Here is a 21670-nt window from a genome sequence, read left to right as displayed (position 1 = left end):
AGAACAAGAATAATAAAAAATCAAATAGAAAAAATAGCAAAAGACAATAAAAAACTAAAAGTTAGTCCTACCAAAACACCTTATGGTACGAAAAAATGGGAATCGTAAAAAAATATGGGTCATATATTAAAAAGAAGAAATGTTCGATTAATCCATAAATTCAATTATATTTTGAAATTTTTTAGGGAAAAGATATACGTAGATATATTTTTATATATCATTAATATTTCCAGAATTAATACACAACTTTTTCTTGAATCAACAAAAAATGTAATTGAAAAATCCATTTCCAATAATGCAAAAAATCATGAACAGATTAATAATAAAAAAATTCAGTTTATTTGGACTATAAACAAAATATTTTTCCATTTTGTTAGTACTAATAATAATATTAGTAATAAGAATTCGAAGATTCCTTCGGATTTTTCTGTGTTGTCACAAGCTTATGTATTTTACAAATTATCCCAAGCCAAAATTTGGAACTTATATGGATTAAAATCGATCCTTCAGTATCGGGGAATATCTTTATTTCTTAAAAATGAAATAAAAGATTTTTTTGGAACCCAAGGAATAGCTCATCCCGAGCTAAAGACTGGAAAACTTCCGAATTCTAGGCTGAACCAATGGAAAAACTGGCTAAAATTGAAAAATAATTATCAATACGATTTATCTCAGATAAAATGGTTGCAATTAGTGCCACAAAAATGGCGAACTAGAGTAACTGAACACTGTGAGGTTGAAAAATAATAATTTCAAAAAAAGGAAAACGAATTCATATCAAATAGAACAATTAATTAATTACACAAATAATTCGGAAAACCGTTTATTGTTATTGCCAGATCAAAAATCTAATTTTAAAAAGAATTATAGATATGATGTTTTATCATATAATTTTTTTTATTATGAAGATAAGAATGATTCATATAGATATAGTTATGGAATACCATTCCAGGGAAATAAAAACCAAGAATTTTCTTATACTTCTAATTACAACAAAACTAAAGACAAATTTATTGACATGGCGTGGAATATCCCAATCACTAATTATTTTTTTTTAGGAAGAAAAAATATTTTGGATATAGAAAAAACTATAGATAGAAAATATTTGGATTTGAAAATTCTCCATTTTTGTCTTAGAACAAAAGTCGACGTTGAGACCTGGGTCAATATCAGTACTAGCATGAATGAAAAAATGAAAACTGAATCTAAGAACTATTAAATTGTTGATAAAATTGATAAGAAAAGTCTTTTTTATCGCACAATTTATCAAGAAATCAACCAACCTGATAAAAAAAAAATTTGATTGGATGGGAATGAATGAAGAAATACTGAGCTGTCCCATATCAAATTTGGAATTTTGGTTTTTCTTCGAATTTGTCTTATTTTATAATGCATATAAAATGAAACCGTGGGTTATACCAATTAACCTGCTTTTTTCAAATTATAATGCAAGTGAAAAGGTTAGTGAAGATAAAAGCATCAATAGACATAAAAAAATCAATTCTTTTATACCATCAAATGAAAAAATATATTTTGAATTAGAGAATCAGAATGAAGATGAAAAGGAACTCCTAAGTCAAGAAAATCTTGGATCCGATGTTCACGAAAACTATGAATCTGTTTTCTCAAATGCACAAACAGATATTGAAGAAGATTATATAGGATCAGATATGAAAAAGCCGAGAAAGAAAAAGCACTTTTTGGAGTGGTTAATGGTGGGGTTACCATTAGCCTTCAAGTTTTTAATTTTTTGACCTTTTTTCGCCCGAAAATAAAAATTGTCGAGATGTTTCCTATGGTACCTAATATCCTCCAGGAGTCCAATTGTGTGGGTGGAACCATCCAAATGATCCAATTTGCCTTAAAACGATCAATTTACCAATTCGCAACTCTCACCGATTTTTTGAACTTAAGCCTACCACGGACATTTAAGACATCATATAATTGTCATATATGGTTCCAAACGGCATTATATGAACCTAAGATGTATCCCCTAGTGTCTTAACACTTTTCGCCACTAGGCCCCTTAACCTCAAAACTTCCTCAAAAAGCGTGGATAATAGCCTTCGATTTTATTATTTTTAAACTTTTTTTTGCCCGGAAATAAAAATTGTCGAGATATTTACCATGGTCCTTAATACCCTCCGGGAGTCCAATTAGGTGGGTGGAACCATCCAATTTGCCCTAAAACGATCAATTTGCAACTCTCACCGATTTTGTGAAGTCAAGCCTACCACGAACATTTATGACATTATATAATGGTCATATATATAGTTCCAAACGGCATTATATGATCCTAAGATGTATCGCCTAGGGTCTTAATACTTTTCGCCACCGGGCCCCGTAACCTCAAAAATTCCTCAAAAAGCGTGGATAATAGCCTTCAATTTTGGAATTTTTTGACCTTTTCTTGATCGAAAATAAAAATTGCTGAGTTGTTTACTATGGTCGCTAATACCTTCCGGGAGTCCAATTGAGTGGGCAGAACCATCCAATTTGCGTTAAAATGGTCAATTTATTAATTCGCAACTTGCACCGATTTTGTGAACTCAAGCCTAACACGGACATTTATGTCATCATTTAATGGTTATATATGGTTTCAAACGGCAATATATGACCCTAAGATGTATCTCCTAGGGTTTTTACACTTTTTGACACCGGGCCCCGTAACCTCAAAATTTCTTAAAAAGCGTGGATAATAACTTTCAATTTTGGAAATTTTTTGACATTTTTTCGCATGATACCGAGATGTTAATAATGGTCCCTAATACCTTCCGGGAGTCCAATTGGGTGGGTGAAACCATCCAATTTGCCTTAAAACGATTAATTTACACGTTTTCGTATACTCCTCTTGTATTGGCTATAAGCTTTCACGGGGATTGTACGTAGTCGAATAATGGTCATATATGGGTGGAAACAATATTATATGTCCCCGGGATGATCCCGTAATGTTCCGTGAAATTCCCACACCAGGCCCGGATTTTGACTTAAAGGCGTTATCCGATTGTTTTGCTAAGTCTTTGATTATAAATATATATAAGCCACTTAGCCCACTTGTCCAAAAACACCACTTAGCCCATTTCATAACTCATATCTAATTGTTTTTACAATATAAACAATACATTCCCTTCTTACTTTTTCCATGTGGGATAACCTCTCACACATAACATTATTATTGGAAATATTCCAAGATATATTTTCCTAAAAGAAATTTTCAGTGGCAGAAAAAATATTTTCCTAAAAGAAATATCATCATATTCATATAACTATTGTACCTCAAAAGTTATGGGCCTGTAACAATTACTTAGCCTAATTCACATCCTAAAAAAGCAGAGAACATTTATGTGCTTATGTTCTGGCATTACTACATCAGTAGCAAAGATTAGCCTGTAAAATCAACATTTAGAGAAAGTTTAAAATCTTCACAATAGAAGCTATAATGCTAGTATGCCATAATCTTGTTTGATCTTCATGAAGGCTCTACATGTTAGCCAGTGCTTGGATGCTTAAGGGATGACAGATATCACCCAATGGCTGACCGGACCAGGCGGAGTCGGCCAGCAGAGAGTTGACAGCCTCAGATGGATTGTAAAAGTCCCACCATACATGAGCTGAAGTTTGATTACAAGCCATCTCCATGTTGTCACACCCGGATGCAGCTCCGTGCCACCCTCTTCCACAGCAGGCTCCTCTTGCATCATCAAATCCTACACCCACCAATATTTATACACCATCAATGCTAACATAATTATATACTATATTATAAAACCAACATTATGATTTATGGCATACATAGCTTGTAAAATCATTAGTTAAAATGAGTAGTGCAAGTGTAACAGTACAGAACAAATGTGCTTACCAAAATTCTGTGGATTGGACAAAATTTGCATGAAACCTTGGTAAACATCACAGAACACAAACTGTGCATCAGAGTACTGCAAATTGAGGTCGACGATGTGATCATTCAAGAGACGATTATGCTGCATCATAAGATGATTAATCTCATTAACACAAACCCTCACCCTTCTCCTGTTTCTTCCAGTCAGAAAGTACCAGTTAACCACTGTCCTAGGGGCACATCCAAGAGGGTAGACTCCCATGGTAACAATCTTCTTCACACCTGCATCATACAGGTTTCGTAAGGCATTGGTCAGCTCGTCAACCAGAAGCCTAGGAACCATCTGTGTGTCACCACTGTAACCCGAGGAAAACGATGAGTTCCCAAAGAGGAAGTTGATGTAGTCATCCTTTCCCAAGGAAAGGTAAAAGATCGAGGAGCTGATGAATTGGTGAGCTTCCTGTTCACCTAGTTGTAACTGCAGCAGTTGGATAGTCTCAAATGCCTGCCTTTGCTGCTGGTTAAGGGACTGAAAAGTTGGGATGTTCGCGAAGGGGAGGATCGTGGCTTGAGCTGATCCGTAGTTGATCCCGCTTAGTATGCCTTGAATTGTCCCATTTTGCTCATAGAATGTTGGTGTGTTAGGCAAACCCATCTTCTTGGCTGCATTTACATGTCACAGAAATGTTACTTTATACATCAGTAACTACCAAATTATGAATTCAGAGCAGAAGAAGATTTAATGGTACAAGACTGCATACATTGAGACATGTACAACTAACTAATCTTAGGAAGTTTTACAAGTTTAATATAATTCAAGCATCAGTGGCATACAATATTCAATTCAAACTACTCATAATATGAAATTATAATAGAGTAATCATATAATTGTGCATAAGATAAGATAATGGCTCAATCACTGATTAAAGTAAGATAAAAAGTTCTGATGCATCAATGAAATTTCTGCATAAACTTCACCCAGATTTTTCAGACAGCAAAAATTCATCATCATACAATAACCCAGAAAAAGCAGGGGAAAACAGAGCATTAAAGTAAACAACATTAATTTCGAGCAATGTAATTAACCCAGGTAGAATTTAAAGCATTCAACATGAAATGAACACCCAGAATTTGAATCAAGAAACCCATATGAAAAAACAGCAAGAATTGAAAATTAAAATAAATCAAGAAAGAGTGAATATACCAAGAATATAGGGGATGAGAGTAGAGTAAGAGCCATTAGAACAAGGAAATAAGGAATGATAATGGCGAAGAAGAGGGTAAAACAGAGTATTCGCCCCACAATCAACTGAAGAATCCCCCATTACAAAGAAACCTCGAGGTTTCAATGGTGATGAAGTGAACAAATTCGAAGTGTCGTTGTTGTTGGTGTTGTCATCATCAGATTGAATAAGACTGTCAAGAAAGGAAAATGGCGGCGGCGACGAGGACATCGGTGTCGAATGATGAACAGCAGTGCTACCGTAGTGAGAAACATGAATAATCATGGCAATTAGAGCTGTTGTTAACATGAATAACAATGTTCCAGCAATTACTTCCTTGTTCATCTTTTTTTTTTTTTTTTTTTTTTTTTTTTGGGAGTGGAAGAATGAGAGAGAAGAAGAAAGTTGGCGGCAAATATTTGAGGGTGTGAAGAAGGTTGTGAAGTGAGGATGAAGAAGAAACTGATATTTGGATTCTGTTATAACTAACTGTTTTTATTTTCTTTTTCTTTTTTTTTGGGTTAGTTAGAATTGCCACTTGTACTTTTTTTAATGGTTAAGTGAGTATACTTGAGTCATGAGTAAGTTTAAAAATAATGTCATTATTTCCTAAACGTTGTTAATTTGCTATGTCACATACTTTTATAAAATTACTAGTGTAATGTAATTACATATATCGTGGTCAAATTGATTATACTTAACTAATCTAATTAACTCGACCAATAATCACTAGACCTGATTCACAATAAATTCGATTAGCTCGATTGTACTCGGAACTTAACACGATCATATAATCCATATATGACTAAGGGCTAAAACTCTACAACGGATGTATATATGGACATGCAAATTTTACGACAATTTTTTAAGATAAACTCATTTCATCACATTCATAATTACCATACTTTTAATCTGATTAGTACATACTTATAATTACTCCATATATTGCATAACACAATAATTTACAATCTAATTTATACATAATACATTACAGGTGTCATATTGTCATAATAATCGAATACTTAGATTTAAATGCAATTAAAATTACTATAAGCTACATAAATTTTGGTAAATGGTGATGGCTTAAGAAGATTAAATAAGAACAAATTAAAATACCAATCACATAACATAAAGAAGAAAAAAAAAACCAGCAAATTATTTAATGCTAAGCATAGAACAAAAACAGAGAATCTAAGCGCTGAAAGTAATATTTAATGCTAAATTTTAGTAGATTTTACGAGTTTAATCTCAGAATCATCAAGAAGCATAACAAAAATAGAAGTAACCCAGTTGAAAATTAGCAAGAAAAATGAAATTATAAAACAGAGGAGAGATAAAATACCCAGAAAATGAGGAATAAGAGTGGATTGATGAGTCTTAGAGCAAGGAAACAGAGACAAATTACGGCGAAGAAGAGGGTAAAACAGAGCATTCACCCCACAATCAACAGTAGAATCTCCCATCACAAAAATAGCCGGCGATTTCATTGATTCTGCAGAGTTGTTGTTGTTGTTGCCATTGTTGTTGATGATGGTGTTCTTCCGAACATTAGACTCAACCAGAAATCTAGGAAATGAAACAGACGGCGACAACAAAGGCGGAAACGAAGGTGCAGGGGAAGGAGGAGGAGGAGGAGGAGGAGGAGGAGGGGGGTGAGACTTTTGAGTGGTAGCAATGATGACTAAGACAAGAGCAAGTATAGCCATTCCAGGATAAAATACATAGTTACAAAGACGTTCTAAGTCTATCATTTTGGTTAAAAAGAAGAAGAAATCTCAGGGTTTCTGGTAACAATGAAGTTGGTAAGAAACAGTTTTGAGGAAGAAGAAGAAGAAGGAGGAAGTTAAGTGGGAGAGTATATTATGATGAATATCAAACTAATTTTTGGGTTTATGCGTAACTAATTTTAGAATTTTATACCTTTTTTTTTATATATAATTTTTAATAAATGGGCAAGTGGCAGATTATGAGTTTATTTGTTATGGAGTATTGTGCATTCAAAAATATTGGAGATTAGGGGAGTAATTTGATTAATTTGAATATGGAAATGAAATTATATGCAGTTATAATCATCACAACTTAATACGTTGTTAAAGTTCATGTAATTTTCCAAAAAAAAAAAAAAAAAAAAAAAAAAAAAAAAAAAAAAAAAAGACACAATAGTTAACAAAGTCTCCTCACAAGACTGTTCCAGTCGAATTTAATTGGATTACATGCTAGTCCGTTATTATTTAGCTGATTAATTACCATTAAATGACACACGTTACGATTATACTCCCTCCGTCCCTAAAATACATTCCTATTTCTAGCATTTATGTTATTTCTCACATAATAGAGGAAAACATGAATGTAATTTAGGGACGGAGGGAATTCGGTGATAAAGTACGAGTAGATTGAGCCATATCCTAATTCTTAAACCCACAACAACTTGCTCTAAAAAAATGAAGTAGTAATGGTCCGCAGATAAAATTCACTTGTTCAAACACTTAATTTTCATCAAAACTAACCAAAACAATCGATAGTATGAAAACTCCTTTGGAATGCTGCACTAGCTGAGGAACTCAAATGCGCCTAAAGATAAAGGCTAGGACCGAATTCATCCAACAAATTTGCTCCAAAGAGGCAGGCATACATGTTCAACATTTTATGGATCCCTGAATCAGCTATATTCAACCAAAAGCAAAGTCGCAAAGACATAACAGCATCAATCACACTAGACGCAAAAAACCCATATATGTCGTATATAGTTACAAACATAACCATATTGTTATGTTTGCGGCTGATTTCAACCGAAGTAGTAAAGCAATCACAGTATACCTCAAAAAAAAAATGACAGGGCCATACGAAGGGGGAGGAGAGAATACTCCATAACATGAAAAATTAATATTTCCTTGAATGAGCAATCACATTAAATTAGTACTAAAGCATGCAATAAAACACTGATATAATGCATCTGTCAAGTAGATCACATCAGAGTCAGAATCTGACTTACGAAGTTGTACCTATTTTGTACTTGATGTAACTAAAAAGAATATAAACCTTGAGAGACCTAGAAGCAAATCCTTGCGTACAAATTATTCTGCTACGCCTTCACCTTCCCATTAACACTGCGCTTACTATGCCAAATGCCATTTCGGTCTCCGTTTATGGGATTCTTCTTTGCTGCCACTGAACATTTATCGGCCTTGCCACTCTTTGCATTCATCTCAGCTTGGAGCCTACGCTGCCTCAACCTGTTCTCCAACCTAATAGCCTTCTGAGCACGAGATCTCATTTCTTTCTCTAAAGCGTGAGAGAAGTCCCACAGCTTCACGACACAATCTTCTCCTCCACAAACAATACGATCACCACCAATATTCACAGAAAACAAACTAGCCCCAGAACCATGCAGCATCCTCTGAGGAGGCTCAATTGTTGCCTCCTTCCTGTTCCGATATTTCATCAGACAACGCCGGTTGGATTTCAATAGTTTCCTAACATCAATCAGAGAAAGGTTCCCATCACTAGAAGCTGATACAACCCATGGAAACTCGAATGCAAGCGAATTCACAGGTCCTGAATGTGGGATCCAAGAAGCCACCTTCAAGACGCCATCATCAGCACACTCCGAGATTTCAAACATGTGTATTGATCCATCTTCTCCTCCAGTAAAGAGAAAGTCTCCTGAATAACTCCTTGCTATGGCATAAGTGTTTCCTGCATGAGCATGAGGAATGATGGCAGCCAGAGTTCCATCAGTAGTGTCCCAAATATAAACATCGGAACCTGATGTGCTAGCTAAAGTAGTGCCATGAGGTGCAATACTCCATACCCAGTCACTATGCCTTAAGACCATAACACACTGCAACGAGGCACGGTCCCATATCCTCACAGTCATGTCCCAAGATCCACTATAAATCCTTGAAATATCCAAAGCGAGAGAAGCTACTGGTCCCTCATGCTCCCAGAGTCTAAACTCAGAGTGTTCACAGTAAGAACCCTTAAGGTCGAACAAGTGAGAGACTCCCTCAACAGCCTTCCAACATTGGATAAAACCATCAGTCACCCCAGCTACCAGCAGATTTGTATCAGCAGCCACAGCACGAATTGTGCAACCAAGAGGCCTCGATGAAGCAATAGACAACCCTTCTTCCATGTCCCACATCCGGACTACAAAATCATACCCAGCAGTGAAAACAAGCTTTGCAGACACCAGGAGGAATACAGCACGAACTGGTTCAGTGTGGCCAGTCAAATAATCACGCCTACAACGCCCTAGATAGGTCTTGCTCCTAAAATCTCTCTCCACAAAGAGTTCCTTCCATGACTTCTCCTCAGGTAAACCGGGATTCAGAGTCTTAGTTATCGGAAGACCCCATCTCTCACAATAGAAATCCTTCCACACATGATGATCAGATGCAATCTTATAAAGGGTAGTTGAAACACACGAAACAATGCCAAGCTCTTTCGGGTCTAAACAGTTCAGAATCTCCACAACCAAAGCCGGAGGAAGGTCGGTAATAGACCGACGACTTTCCAAGGCATCCCCTTCATCAGTTGTCACCAAATTCCCAGTACCAACTAAGTTTCCAACAATCTTATCACTACCAAACCCTGATTTAGGCACTAATTTTTCAGACCCCTCAGCTTTCTTTCTCCAAATACCTTTCTTGCTGTTACTATAACAACGAACAGGTGTTTTTCCAAATTTCACTCCCCCAAATTGTTCTTTCAATGGATTATGAGCAGTAGAATTCAATAATTTCTTCGACAAACAAACTTCAGTAGTATTTTGGCATTCAAATGCCATAAAAGAATCTTCCTAACCCTCTAAAATTACTGTACAATTGAATAACTAAAGGCCCAAAACTTGTCAAACTAATCAAATACACTCAAACTAATCAAACCCTTATCAAATTTTGTTTCTAACAAAAAAATCAAGCGAACCCCAGAAACTGTACCCTCAATATCAATCAAAATCGAGCATAAAAACCCCAGAAATCAAACCCTAAATGTAATTGGAAAAATTGGGGCAGCTAAAAGAAATTGGGATATAATTTGGCAGAAAACGATAGAAAAGGCAAAGAAATTAAAAGGGTAAGAATCCAAATGTCCCAAGAATTAAGGAAGATTGCGAAGATTACCTTTACAACAACAACGAGAAAGCAGCAGCGAAGATCGAGCGAAAGAATGAACGTAGGAAGAAAGAACGAGAGGAGAGAGAAAATAAGAGTCCCGGCTCCAATACTGATGGACGGTTTATGATTATTTGATGACGCAATTTGAGCCGTTTGATTTGATAATTTTTTCACATTCACAATCTCCACACAATTTCTCAACTAAATTATCTAATTGAATGTTCTTATTTAAAAAAAAAAATGTTGCTAATTGAATTTTTTTTTGTTTGTTTGAAACAATTGAATTTAGTTTAATGAGGTAAACTTTAATTAAAATGTGGAAATCTATAAAGTATAGGTGTACTCAAGTATGTATATACGAAGTACAATCCTATGATGTAAATAGCTACATTCGTAGAAATATTAAGGAATTTTAATTTTTTACAACTATTTAAATGATGTTTGTATGAATAAAAATAAATAAAAAAAATTCTTTAAAGTGAGATAAATTTTTATGGTGGTGATTGTGATATCATGATCAAATAGAATAAATTTTTCGATAATATTAATTCATTTTGAATTTATTGCAAATAAAAAGTTGATGAAATTGGCGGTGATTGTGATACCATAATAAATTGATAACATAAAGTGAAAACATACTAAACAAGGATAATATTAGTAAGCTTACTTCACTAGAACACATGTATCATTTGAGTTTTCAACCCTAGATTCTAAAATATCGATAAATAGTTTGATTATGTGTACAACCTTTAATTTATCCTCTAGGAAAACATTTCAGTTTAGTTAGGCATCAAGGTGTAATCTATGCAGTATGCACCCAAAAGACCATGCTATTTGGTGGCCAAAATACTCTCAGTCATCTAATTTTAGTCTTGATAGTTGATATAGGACTTTGCATCCCTAGTAATAAGCTAATAAGGTCGTCTTAAGTCACCTACTTTGGTCATACCAAGTTTGAAAATACCCTAAGACGAGTCAAGATGCTACACTTGATGATATTATAGGTGTTTTTTATTTTTTTTAAGGATGAAGCGTTTTTGTCAATGATTCATGCTGGCGCGTTGGCTGTTGAGTCATTGACTAAGCTACACCACCACTAGACCAATGTCCATGCCTTGACCTTGTGCCTTAGGTAGTTGGGTGGACAACAGCAACGACTTTGGGCCTTAAGCAGGGCATGGACAGCATCAGCCCCTAAGGCCTGGATCTAATTTGGATCAATTTCAGAAAAAATTTCATAGATGTCACATTTTCTGGGGGATTAGGGGATAATGCATTCATATTTCACAACATAAGTTCTTCAAAAACATAATTGGTCAACACTTTAAAATGAAGTATTCCGTACTCCATAGTCCATACTCCATAGTATAATTGAATAAAATCTCCTGCCTTAATTATTATTATTAATTTGAATGGTTGAACTAGGAGTTAAAATTAAGTACAGTAACAAATTCCAACAGCAACAAATACAAATGTGAATGGTCAAATAAATAGGGAAGTATAATTAAAACATTTAAACAAACATGAACTAAATTGATCATCCTTCAAAGGACATAATTTGATCTACTCTTCAAAGTTTAAATAATGTGAATGCCATTGCAAAGCCAGCAACAAGATAAGCTACATTGAAATGTGCACTTGATGAGGCTCCATTCTTCCCTGAGTCTCCTCCTGCTGCCTCCGGCGACATCCCACCTGCATCCGGTGACATCCCGGCTGCACAAGAATGTTATTTTGATTAAAAGATGTATCAACTAAAACGACTTAAGAGAGTTATTGTGTGCTTGCTAACAACTTATATGTCTAGCTACTTATATTGTGTGCTTGCTAACAAAATCGCCTACTTCTCCTCAAGTTTTACACCCAACAAAGTACTCCCTCCGTCCCTTATTGTTTGCACCATTTGATCCAAAAGTTTTCACAAAAAGTGGATCCATGGTGCAAACAAAAAGTGACGGAGAGAGTATACAAAAGAATGACGAAATTAATAATCTTAAACAAATATTAAAAAGAAAAAAAAAAAAAAAAAAAAAAACTGATGTTCTTATTGATAAAATGTGTGTAACCAAGAATGGTGGAGTTACCTAGTGGTGCTGAAACTGCTGATGAAGGTCCTCCTGCTGATGGTGCACCTACTGGGTACCCAGCCGCTGTAAGACAAAATTAATTAACTTTAGTTTTTCTTCTAAATTTCTTACAAAAATATTTCAAGATAAAGTTTCACAAATGAATTCATTTATATGATCATATGAAACCCAAATTTCCTAAAATATAAGCAAACATTATTTCACATTACATAGTCAAATTATAGGAAATTGAACATTGGCATGTGATAGAGTGTCATAGTCATAGTCCAATGAGCCTTGGCTAGTCTAATTTGCAAAAAGTTGTGTATTGAGGTCGCAAAATTTTACACAACCTAAAAAGTAAAAAGAAAAAATGGTTTGACCCAAAATTAACCTAAAACCGACACATTAGACCGGATTTATTTGACCTGAAACCGATTGACCGACTCATTTGACAGGTGTTGTTGGAAATAATAATCAATGAAGTAGTGTCATGATACTGTAATTGCAGGAGTGTTAGTTAACTTAGTACTGATACAAAATTTAATGGCTAACTTCCCAAACCCCACCAACTTAAAGATTCAGAATTGCTATGAAATAAATGTACTGTTTACCAGATAACCATATCGTGTCTTATGCATTTATGTTACAGCTTATGAGTTGGAGGCTAGAGCACACAATTCAATGCTTCAAGAGATTAGGTTTCATTACCTTGTTTGGGAGGTTAGATCAAGTCATTTTTGGGTTTGGTGTTGAATAAATTTTAGCCTTTGAAACTTAAGCTACAATAAAAGTGTGTTTATCTTGAGAAAAAATTAGTTTAAACCATGCAATCAATTGAATTCCCCGTATATTGTCCTAAACATACTCTACTACAACATGATTTTTAAAGAATCCGACTAATTAACAAGTGGTGAAATGTCAACAATATACTTATAAGTACAAAATGACTCGATTTTTTTTTAAGATAATTAGACCTTTTTATATATATTGTACATTCCTAAAGGTGCTCTTGAATTAAATTGCAATGATATACTAGTTACAATAAATTAACTACATTTAGAATACCATCATATGATTATCATACTAATTACACCATACCAATCAACTTTACCAATTGCAAATAATATAAAACCATATATTATAATTGCTAGCTAACTTTGTTAATCATACTTCCAAATCATTCTACTATAACTACTATATTTAAGACCACAAAAAAAATTAGCATACTTAAATAACTTAATATACCAACCCAAAATAAGAACACATTTCACTAAAAATGTTATAACTTCAAAATCGAACAAACAAATTCATACCTGAACACAAGCTAACATCAGGAGTTTGAAGACCACAAACAGAAGGCAATTTAAGAGCTTTCTTAAGATCCAAATCAATTGGAAAATCCTTACTTTTACCCAACATTTGACACAAACAAATTGGATTAGTATCCAACATTCCAGCTAATTCAGGGCAACAATTTTTATCAGGTTTTGCTGATTTACTCCCTTTCTCAACATAAGTCAAACAATCTGACATATTGTATATCAGACTCATACAGTCTGACCCCGCCGTTCCCGGCCCCTCCGCCGGAGCCGACGCCGGAGACATCATCTGACCCTCCACATTCAAGCTTCCGATTGAAATTAGCCCAAAAATCACAACTACCCACATCATAGTTTTAGAGAAATTCGCCATTTTTAACTTCTTTTCTTGCTCCCCTGTTTTTTGGGGTTGCTCTGTTTTTTTGGGGTTGCTCTGTTTTTGGGTGTTGAGAGTGAAGAGAGTTAAATGGTGTGGTGTTGATATATATGAAAGAATATGATGGTACTACTATATGATATACTTGTAGTTATATTAATTTCTAGAGTAAGGTATAAATAAATAAATAAATAAATAAGAACTTTATAGATGAAAAATTAATAAATGTGAAAACCTAACTTCTAACTATCTTATTGTTTTTGGACTTCAACGTGCTCACCTCACTCTTGCCTCTTCCATGAAAGATGCCGTGACAATTACAAACTTTTCTTTTTTATTTTTCTCTTTTTCAACTTTTTTATTTTTTTTTTATTTTTTTTTTAATTTTCTATTTTTCTAAAGTAAAATCATTTTGAAACTAATTAATTAGTACTATTACTGATATGGAGTTTTAGGTCAAACAAGTCATCATTAAATTACTAGTGTTTGTTCAACTCAATTTCCATTGCAGAATAAATGGTTAAAGATTGATAAATATTATTGAAAGATAAAATTTGTCGCAGATTTAAGATAAAACATTATATATTTTGTGTACTTATCATTTTAGATTTTTAATGTAAGATAAGATTGTGTACATCTGAACCTCTCTAAACTCTAGCTATTTAAACAGTTTCTCAAGAGTAATTTAGAGATAAACAATACTAATTATAATTTCTCTATTAAGTAAAAATATTTTTTAAAAAAATGTGACTTTTATTTAAAGACGGTGGAAGATTATAATACGAATTGCCTTACACTGAATTATAAGAGAATGATACACCATCCAACCACCAACGAAACTCTAATGTAAAAGCCCACATGCAAGAGGACCGCAATATTTGTTGTCCACAAGTTATACCAAGCAAATTTGCTTCCTTTCTTCTTCTTGAAGATACTCCAATGTAGGTTGGACTTAGAAAGTTGTGAGTTTGTGACAACATTTTTAGGCAACCGTCTTCTTGTTAATAACATAAGCATTGCCAAAAAAAAAATGTTAATACCATAAGGTATATACAATGTTAAATGTTTTTCCACCCCAAATATAAAACTAGGAAAGAAATTTTTTAAACTTTCTTGAGATCATGGTCATTTTGGTTTACGTTTTCGGGAAATTTTCCTACTTCGTAATTTCGTATTAGATTAGAGAGTGGAGAGCACTTAAGGAGTTGGGGGAAAACACAAAATAGATTTTTTTTTTTTTTTTTAATGACCATTGCACCATTGTATGTACATTCATTATGTAAATTAGATTTTTGTAAGTTAGATTCTTCTACATTGAATTTAAGTATAATTAATAAACTACACGTTTCGAGTTCAACTAGTTAATTTTAGAATTAAAATTCTTTTGAGTTAAAAACGAAAATAATTTAATTATTACTCCACATAATTTAGAAACTTATTTGAATTCAATAAAATAAATTACGGATTAATAATTATAGACAGAGTATAATGTATTAAAATATAGGTAGAGGTCTCTCATTTTCAGATTGCTAAAAGACAGCATATATAATGCGTTATTTGGGCCTACAAATATGCACTGCTTGATTTGTTTCCCACAAGTTATTGGACCTTATTTTTATTTTCTTTAGTTTTTTTTTTTATATATAAAAAAATTCCTTTAGTTTATAATTATTGGTTAGACATAATTAGGCAATGTGGAAGCGTTTTTGTGACTTGTGGTAGATAGCTGGTATTGAATTGATCCATATGAGCTGTTTACATTATAACAATATGGATGCATTAAATGAAAAATCTTCTAAACTTGGAATTGTTAGGAATGAGATATGGAGCTGCTCCAAGTTTGCAACACCGACCAACAACGCGACCACTAGTGTACAAAACTCTCCAATTCCTTCCAATTGAAAAAACTGGTACCTAAAATAACGGTCGGATGTGCATGATAGCAAATTAGTAGAATTCATTAAGATTATTTTTTTCCGTTTCTACCTTAATCTTAATTAATGGGAAAAAATAAAGACATTGCTTGTGTAATGATTAACCTTGAGAAAATTACTTTTGAAAAAATCATTAGTAAGTTAATCATGTGATTGCTCTTTAATTGCAACCTTTTCAACCAAAGAAAGGGACAATATATAACGGATATATAGAACTTTGTTTTTTACCTCATAAAAAAAGTCTAAAGTTTTGTTGTTCACTATGGTTTACTTTGATAAAAACAAAATTGTATTATTTGTAATCTTGTCATATTAATATACAAATTGTTAATGTGTCCAAGAAAAAGCTAAACAAAGTTCAATAATTTACGTACATCTAATACTTCGTAGTATTATATATGTTTTTTTTTAACTCAAATAAAGTATCCTTGCTAGACTCTACAGTTCAAACCAAAATGGCCACTAATGATGAGAAATATGAAAGGTAAGATATTCTATGTAGGTATAGAAACAAAAGCTCCTTGATTTGTATGATAAATCTTTAACGATGGTATATATATTTATGACAGGATTGCAGTGATCACCGGGGCTAACAAAGGCATCGGATTCGAGATCGTTAGGCAGTTGGCGGCGGCAGGGGTGACGGTGGTGTTGACGGCGAGAGATGAAAGGAGAGGGGTGGAGGCCACCTCAAAGATTCATAGCTTAGGCCTCTCAAATGTGGTGTTCCATCAGTTGGATGTCACAGATATTAATAGCATCACCTCATTGGTTCATTTCATTAAGGCTAAGTTTGGGAGACTAGATATCTTGGTATGTTTTCTTTTATCAGATTGGGCACAAGGGTAGTTAAATTGGGCACAAGGGTAGTTAAGTTGGTACTTGGTAGTTACCCGTCGGTCTAGGGGTGAGACCCAAGGTTGAGTCCCTACGAATCGATGGGTTTGGGAAATCGATAGGTGGGCTTGGCTTAGGCCGAACCATCTATAGATCTAATTGAAAAAAATTTAAATCGGATCAAATGCTAGTTTACTTAGTTGTAAACAATTTGTAAATCTTTTTACACACGTACACGTATGTGAAAAGAACAATTGAACATTTGCTACTGAATCAAAAGATAAGTTGGACTATTGGCAATTAAACTTGATCAAAGAGCAAAAAAAGAACATAATGTTGGTATTTTTTGACAAAACACAACATATGAGAGGGTTTCATGCGGAGCTTACCAAATATATATAACCATTGGGCTAGGCCTAGCATATGTTTTCAATCAGGCAAGCAAGCGGCTTGTAAGTACGAGCCACGCCATTTGAGCTGAACCCGTGGTCTGCAGGTTACTTCTGCTGTCACTGACTGACTAACAATAAGATACTGCATGCCCACAGGTGAACAATGCTGCTGCTTCTGGAATGGAGGTTGATGATGAAGGATTAAGAGCCTTAAATATTGATGCAGCCACCTGGGTAAGGCTAACACATACATTAACATTCAAAGCATCTGTCCTAAATGTAAACAAGCTTGATGATGGTGTTTGTTCCTGCTCTTAATACTAGTTATCTGGAAAAGCAGCTAGTTTGGTTCAAGAGGTAATGAAAACAACATATGAGAAAGCAGAAGAGTGTTTTAACACTAATTACTACGGCGTTAAAGGAGTGACTGAAGCTTTGCTTCCATTATTAAAGCTTTCGACTACTAATGCAAGGATTGTAAACATTTCCTCTCTTAGAGGAGAACTGTGGGTATGTGCATCAAGTAACCTTTATTTTTTTTCATAAATATTTTGCAAGTGTTTCCAAGTACTAGAGCTAGTCCTGGCCTGAAATGTGACCTTACCTGATGAGTCAGGTCCAAACGAGCGGCCTGATGCAGTGGTGCCTAATATCTGGCTCATTCTGGCTTGGACCATCAGCTCTAGAAAACAACAGATGCATATATCATAATATTAATTCTTCGTATGCAGAGAATTTCAAATGATCAAATCAGAAGCGAGTTTACTAATATAGAGAGCCTTACTGAAGCCAGGATTCAAGAGAGACTGCAAGAATTCTTGCAAGATGTGAAGCAAGAAACATTGATAGAGAATGGATGGCCCTTGATGCTGCCTGCATATGGCATTTCCAAGACAGCACTTAATGCATACACCAGACTTCTTGCTCGGAAATACCCTGAAATGTGCATAAACTGTGTTCATCCGGGCTATGTTGATACAGATTTAAACTGGCATACAGGACTAATGAGTCCAGAAGACGGAGCCAAAGCACCTGTCGGTTTGGCCCTGTTACCTGAAGGTGGACCTACAGGGTGCTACTTTGATCAGACGAAAGTAGCTAGCTTCTGATCTCATCTAGCAAGAGGGAACTACAAATTGAGGGCTGTTTGACTCCAAAGAACACTAGGATCTCGTCTGCTTGTCATTGAAATTCAAATGTATTACTTAAGAGACAAATTTGTAATAAAAGTATCATAAAATGGTAGTATCATAATCTAATCCTCAGCATAGATTATAGTTACTACATGTCATATTGTAAATTAAAGCAGCAAACATAAAGATCAAACAGTTCTATGTAAAATATAGGCCCAAATTCATCTTGCTAAAAGACAGCATATAAAATGTGTTATTTGGGCCTATAAATATGCATTGCTTGATTTGTTTCCCACAAGTTATTGGACCTTATTTTTATTTTCTTTAGTTTTTTTATTTTTAGTTTATAATTATTGGTTAGACATAATTAGGGTGGAAGCGTTTTTTGTGTCTTGTGGTAGATACTAGATAGCTGGTATTGAATTGATCCATATGAGCTGTTTTATATAACAATATGGATGCATTAAATGAAAAATCTTCTAAACTTGGAATTGTTAGGAATGAGATATGGAGCTGCTCCAAGTTTGCAACACCGACCAACAACGCGACCACTAGTGTACAGAACTCTCCATTTCCTTCTAATTGAAAAAAATCTGGTACCTAAAATAACGGTCGGATATGCATGATAGGAAATTAGGAGAGTTCATTAAGATTATTTTTTCCGTTTCTATTTTAATCTTAAGGGGAAAAATAAAGACATTGCTTGTGTAATGATTAACCTTGAGAAAATTACATTTGAAAAAATCATTAGTAAGTTAATCATGTGATTGCTCTTTAATTGCAACCTTTTCAACCAAAGAAAGGGACAATATATAACGGATATATTGAACTTTGTTTTTACCTCATAAAAAAATTCTAAAGTTTTGTTGTTCACTATGGTTTACTTTAATAAAAACAAAATTGTATTAGTTGTAAATCTTGTAATATTAATAAATTAATTGTTAATGAGTCCAAGAAAATGCTAAACAAAGTTCAATAATTTACGTACATCTAATAGTATTATATATGGTTTTTTTTTAACTCAAATAAAGTATCCTTCCTAGACTCTAGAGTTCAAACGAAATGGCTACTAATGATGAGAAATATGAAAGGTAAAAATATTTTAGAAAAAAAAAAAGGTCCTTGATTTGTATATATGACACATCTTTAACGATGGTATATGTATATTTGACAGGATTGCGGTGGTCACGGGGGCTAACAAAGGCATCGGATTCGAGATCGTTAGGCAGTTGGCGGCGGCTGGGGTGACGGTGGTGTTGACGGCCAGAGATGAAAGGAGAGGGTGGAGGCCACCTCAAAGATTCATGGCTTAGGCCTCTCAAATGTGGTGTTCCATCAGATGGATGTCACAGATATTAATAGCATCACCTTATTGGTTCATTTCATTACGGCTAAGTTTGGGAGACTAGATATCTTGGTATGTTTTCTTCCAATCAGATTTTTAATTGACGTAGTAGTAGATTAACTGGAACAAGGGTAGTTAAGTTGGTAGTTACCTGTCGTTCTAAGGGTGAGACCCGAGGTTGAGTCCCCCACAAATCGATTGTATTGGGAAATTACTAAAAAGCTAGTTATTACACTTAAGATAGGTGAGTTTGACTTAGGCCGAACCATCTCTGAATGTCAACTAGCTTAATTTAAAAAAAATAAAAATAAATAATGAAGTAGATCAAATGCTAGTGTACTTAGCTGTTAACAATTTCTAAATCTCCTACACACGTACACGTATTACATTGTGAAAAGATATATTGAACATTTGCTACTGAATCAAAAAATAAGTTGGGAATATTGGCAACTAAAATTGGTCAAAGAGCAAAAAAAGAACATAATGTTGATATTTTGTTACAATACATAAGCAAAAACACAACCATAACATATGAGGAGGGTTTCATGTGAAGCTTACCAAATATAACCTTAGGGGCTAGGCATAGCATGTGTATTCAATCAGGCAAGCAGGAGGCTCATAAACACGAGCCTGTCCTTATGAGCCACGCCATTCGGGCTGACCCATGGTCTGCAGGTGAGCTCTGCTGTCACTGACAGACTGACAGTAGGATACTGCATGCCCACAGGTGAACAATGCTGGTGCTTGTGGAATGGAGGTTGATGATGAAGGATTAAGAGCCTTAAATATTGATGAAGCTACCTGGGTAAGGTTAATACATACATCAATATTCAAATCATCTGTCCTGAAAGTAAACAAGCTAACTTATGGCGTTTATTCCTGTCCCTTAACTAGAAATCTGGGAAAGCAGCTAGTTTGGTTCAAGGGGTAATGAAAACAACATATGAGAAAGCAGAAGAGTGTTTTAACACTAATTACTACGGTGCAAAAGAAGTAGCCGAAACCTTGCTTCCAGTGTTAAAGCTTTCGACTACTGGTGCAAGGATTGTAAACATTTCCTCCCTTAGAGGAGAATTATGGGTATGTGAATTAAGCAACCTTTATTTTGTCACAAACATATTACACATGTTTATAAGTACTAGAGCTAAGTTGAACGAGTCAGGTCCGAATGAGATGCTTAGTGCCTAATATCTGGCTCATCCCAGCTTGGACCATGATCAGCTCTAGAAATAAAAAAAAAAAAATGATGCATATATCATAATATCGATTCTTCTTATGCAGAGAATTCCAAATGATCAGATTCGAAGCAAGTTTACTAATATAGAAAACCTTACAGAAGCCGAGATTCATGAGATACTGCAAAAATTCTTGCAAGATGTGAAGCAAGAAACATTGATAGAGAATGGATGGCCCATGATGTTACCAGCATATGGCATTTCCAAGACAGCACTTAATGCATACACCAGACTTCTTGCTAGGAAATACCCTGAAATGTACATAAACTGTGTTCATCCAGGCTATGTTGATACAGATTTAGCTTGGCATACAGGACCTATGAGTCCGGAAGACGGAGCCAAAGCACCAGTCAGATTGGCCCTGTCACCTGAAGGTGGACCTACAGGGTGCTACTTCAACCAGATGAAAGTAGCTAGCTTTTGATCTCATCTAGCAGGATAGAATAACAAATTGAGGGCTGTCTGATTCCAAAGAACATTAGGATCCAATCTGTTCGTTTCTGAAAATTCAAATTTATTACTCAAGAGACAAATTTGCAATAAAAATAATCAAAACTTCTGGCCACAGGTCATGGTAGTATCATAATCTAATGGTCAGCATCTACATTTCATATAACTCATATTGTAAATAAAAGCAGCAGAGATAAAGATCAACACCTAGCAGTATCTGTAATCATCTTATATTTTCCAAGAACCAAACATATTGCGAATTGCAGAAGCACAGGCAGAATCAGATTCATCATCTGACTGATCTTTTTTCTGTTGTATCATCATTCAATTCGCAACATGAATGTTCTTTTGGTACTTTTTCATGTTAGTGCTAACCTCCAAGACCAATGGATGTAAGAAGCT

At 34.6% G+C, this 21670-nt stretch overlaps 4 protein-coding genes, 1 long non-coding RNA gene and 1 pseudogene across 5 annotated transcripts; 2 read left to right on the top strand and 4 right to left on the bottom strand.

Annotated features, from left to right (window-relative positions):
* Positions 1–3300: 3300 nt before the first annotated feature.
* On the bottom strand, positions 3301–7804 carry LOC110683511 (GDSL esterase/lipase At1g71250-like). The gene is made up of 3 exons (XM_021859900.1): positions 6404–7804; positions 3860–4501; positions 3301–3707 (listed from the first exon to the last, which is right to left on the bottom strand). Exons 1-3 carry the CDS (start codon positions 6810–6812, stop codon positions 3481–3483), a joined length of 1278 nt encoding a protein of 425 aa, XP_021715592.1. The 5' UTR covers positions 6813–7804; the 3' UTR covers positions 3301–3480.
* Positions 7805–7932: 128 nt separating this feature from the next.
* LOC110683510 (F-box/WD-40 repeat-containing protein At5g21040-like) lies at positions 7933–10385 on the bottom strand. The gene has a single exon (XM_021859899.1). It carries the CDS (start codon positions 9848–9850, stop codon positions 8144–8146), a length of 1707 nt encoding a protein of 568 aa, XP_021715591.1. The 5' UTR covers positions 9851–10385; the 3' UTR covers positions 7933–8143.
* Positions 10386–11546: 1161 nt separating this feature from the next.
* Positions 11547–14226, bottom strand: LOC110683508 (non-specific lipid transfer protein GPI-anchored 2-like). The gene is made up of 3 exons (XM_021859898.1): positions 13561–14226; positions 12263–12328; positions 11547–11894 (listed from the first exon to the last, which is right to left on the bottom strand). Exons 1-3 carry the CDS (start codon positions 13937–13939, stop codon positions 11749–11751), a joined length of 591 nt encoding a protein of 196 aa, XP_021715590.1. The 5' UTR covers positions 13940–14226; the 3' UTR covers positions 11547–11748.
* Positions 14227–16130: 1904 nt separating this feature from the next.
* LOC110683504 ((+)-neomenthol dehydrogenase-like) lies at positions 16131–18504 on the top strand. Its single transcript, XM_021859897.1, has 5 exons — positions 16131–16360; positions 16446–16689; positions 17262–17339; positions 17430–17615; positions 17837–18504. Exons 1-5 carry the CDS (start codon positions 16275–16277, stop codon positions 18212–18214), a joined length of 972 nt encoding a protein of 323 aa, XP_021715589.1. The 5' UTR covers positions 16131–16274; the 3' UTR covers positions 18215–18504.
* On the bottom strand, positions 17247–17998 carry LOC110683509. The gene is made up of 3 exons (XR_002503623.1): positions 17890–17998; positions 17710–17787; positions 17247–17335 (listed from the first exon to the last, which is right to left on the bottom strand). It is a non-coding gene; the product is annotated as an uncharacterized LOC110683509 (long non-coding RNA).
* A 706-nt stretch (positions 18505–19210) lies between the features above and the next one.
* Positions 19211–21265, top strand: LOC110683505 (annotated as a pseudogene).
* The last annotated feature ends 405 nt before the right edge of the window (positions 21266–21670 follow it).

Source organism: Chenopodium quinoa, unplaced genomic scaffold (assembly GCF_001683475.1).
Source record: "Chenopodium quinoa cultivar QQ74 unplaced genomic scaffold, ASM168347v1, whole genome shotgun sequence".
Classification (NCBI taxonomy): Eukaryota; Viridiplantae; Streptophyta; class Magnoliopsida; order Caryophyllales; family Amaranthaceae; genus Chenopodium; species Chenopodium quinoa.
Note: the sequence above shows the minus strand (reverse complement) of the source record. Positions and strands in the feature narration are given on the sequence as shown.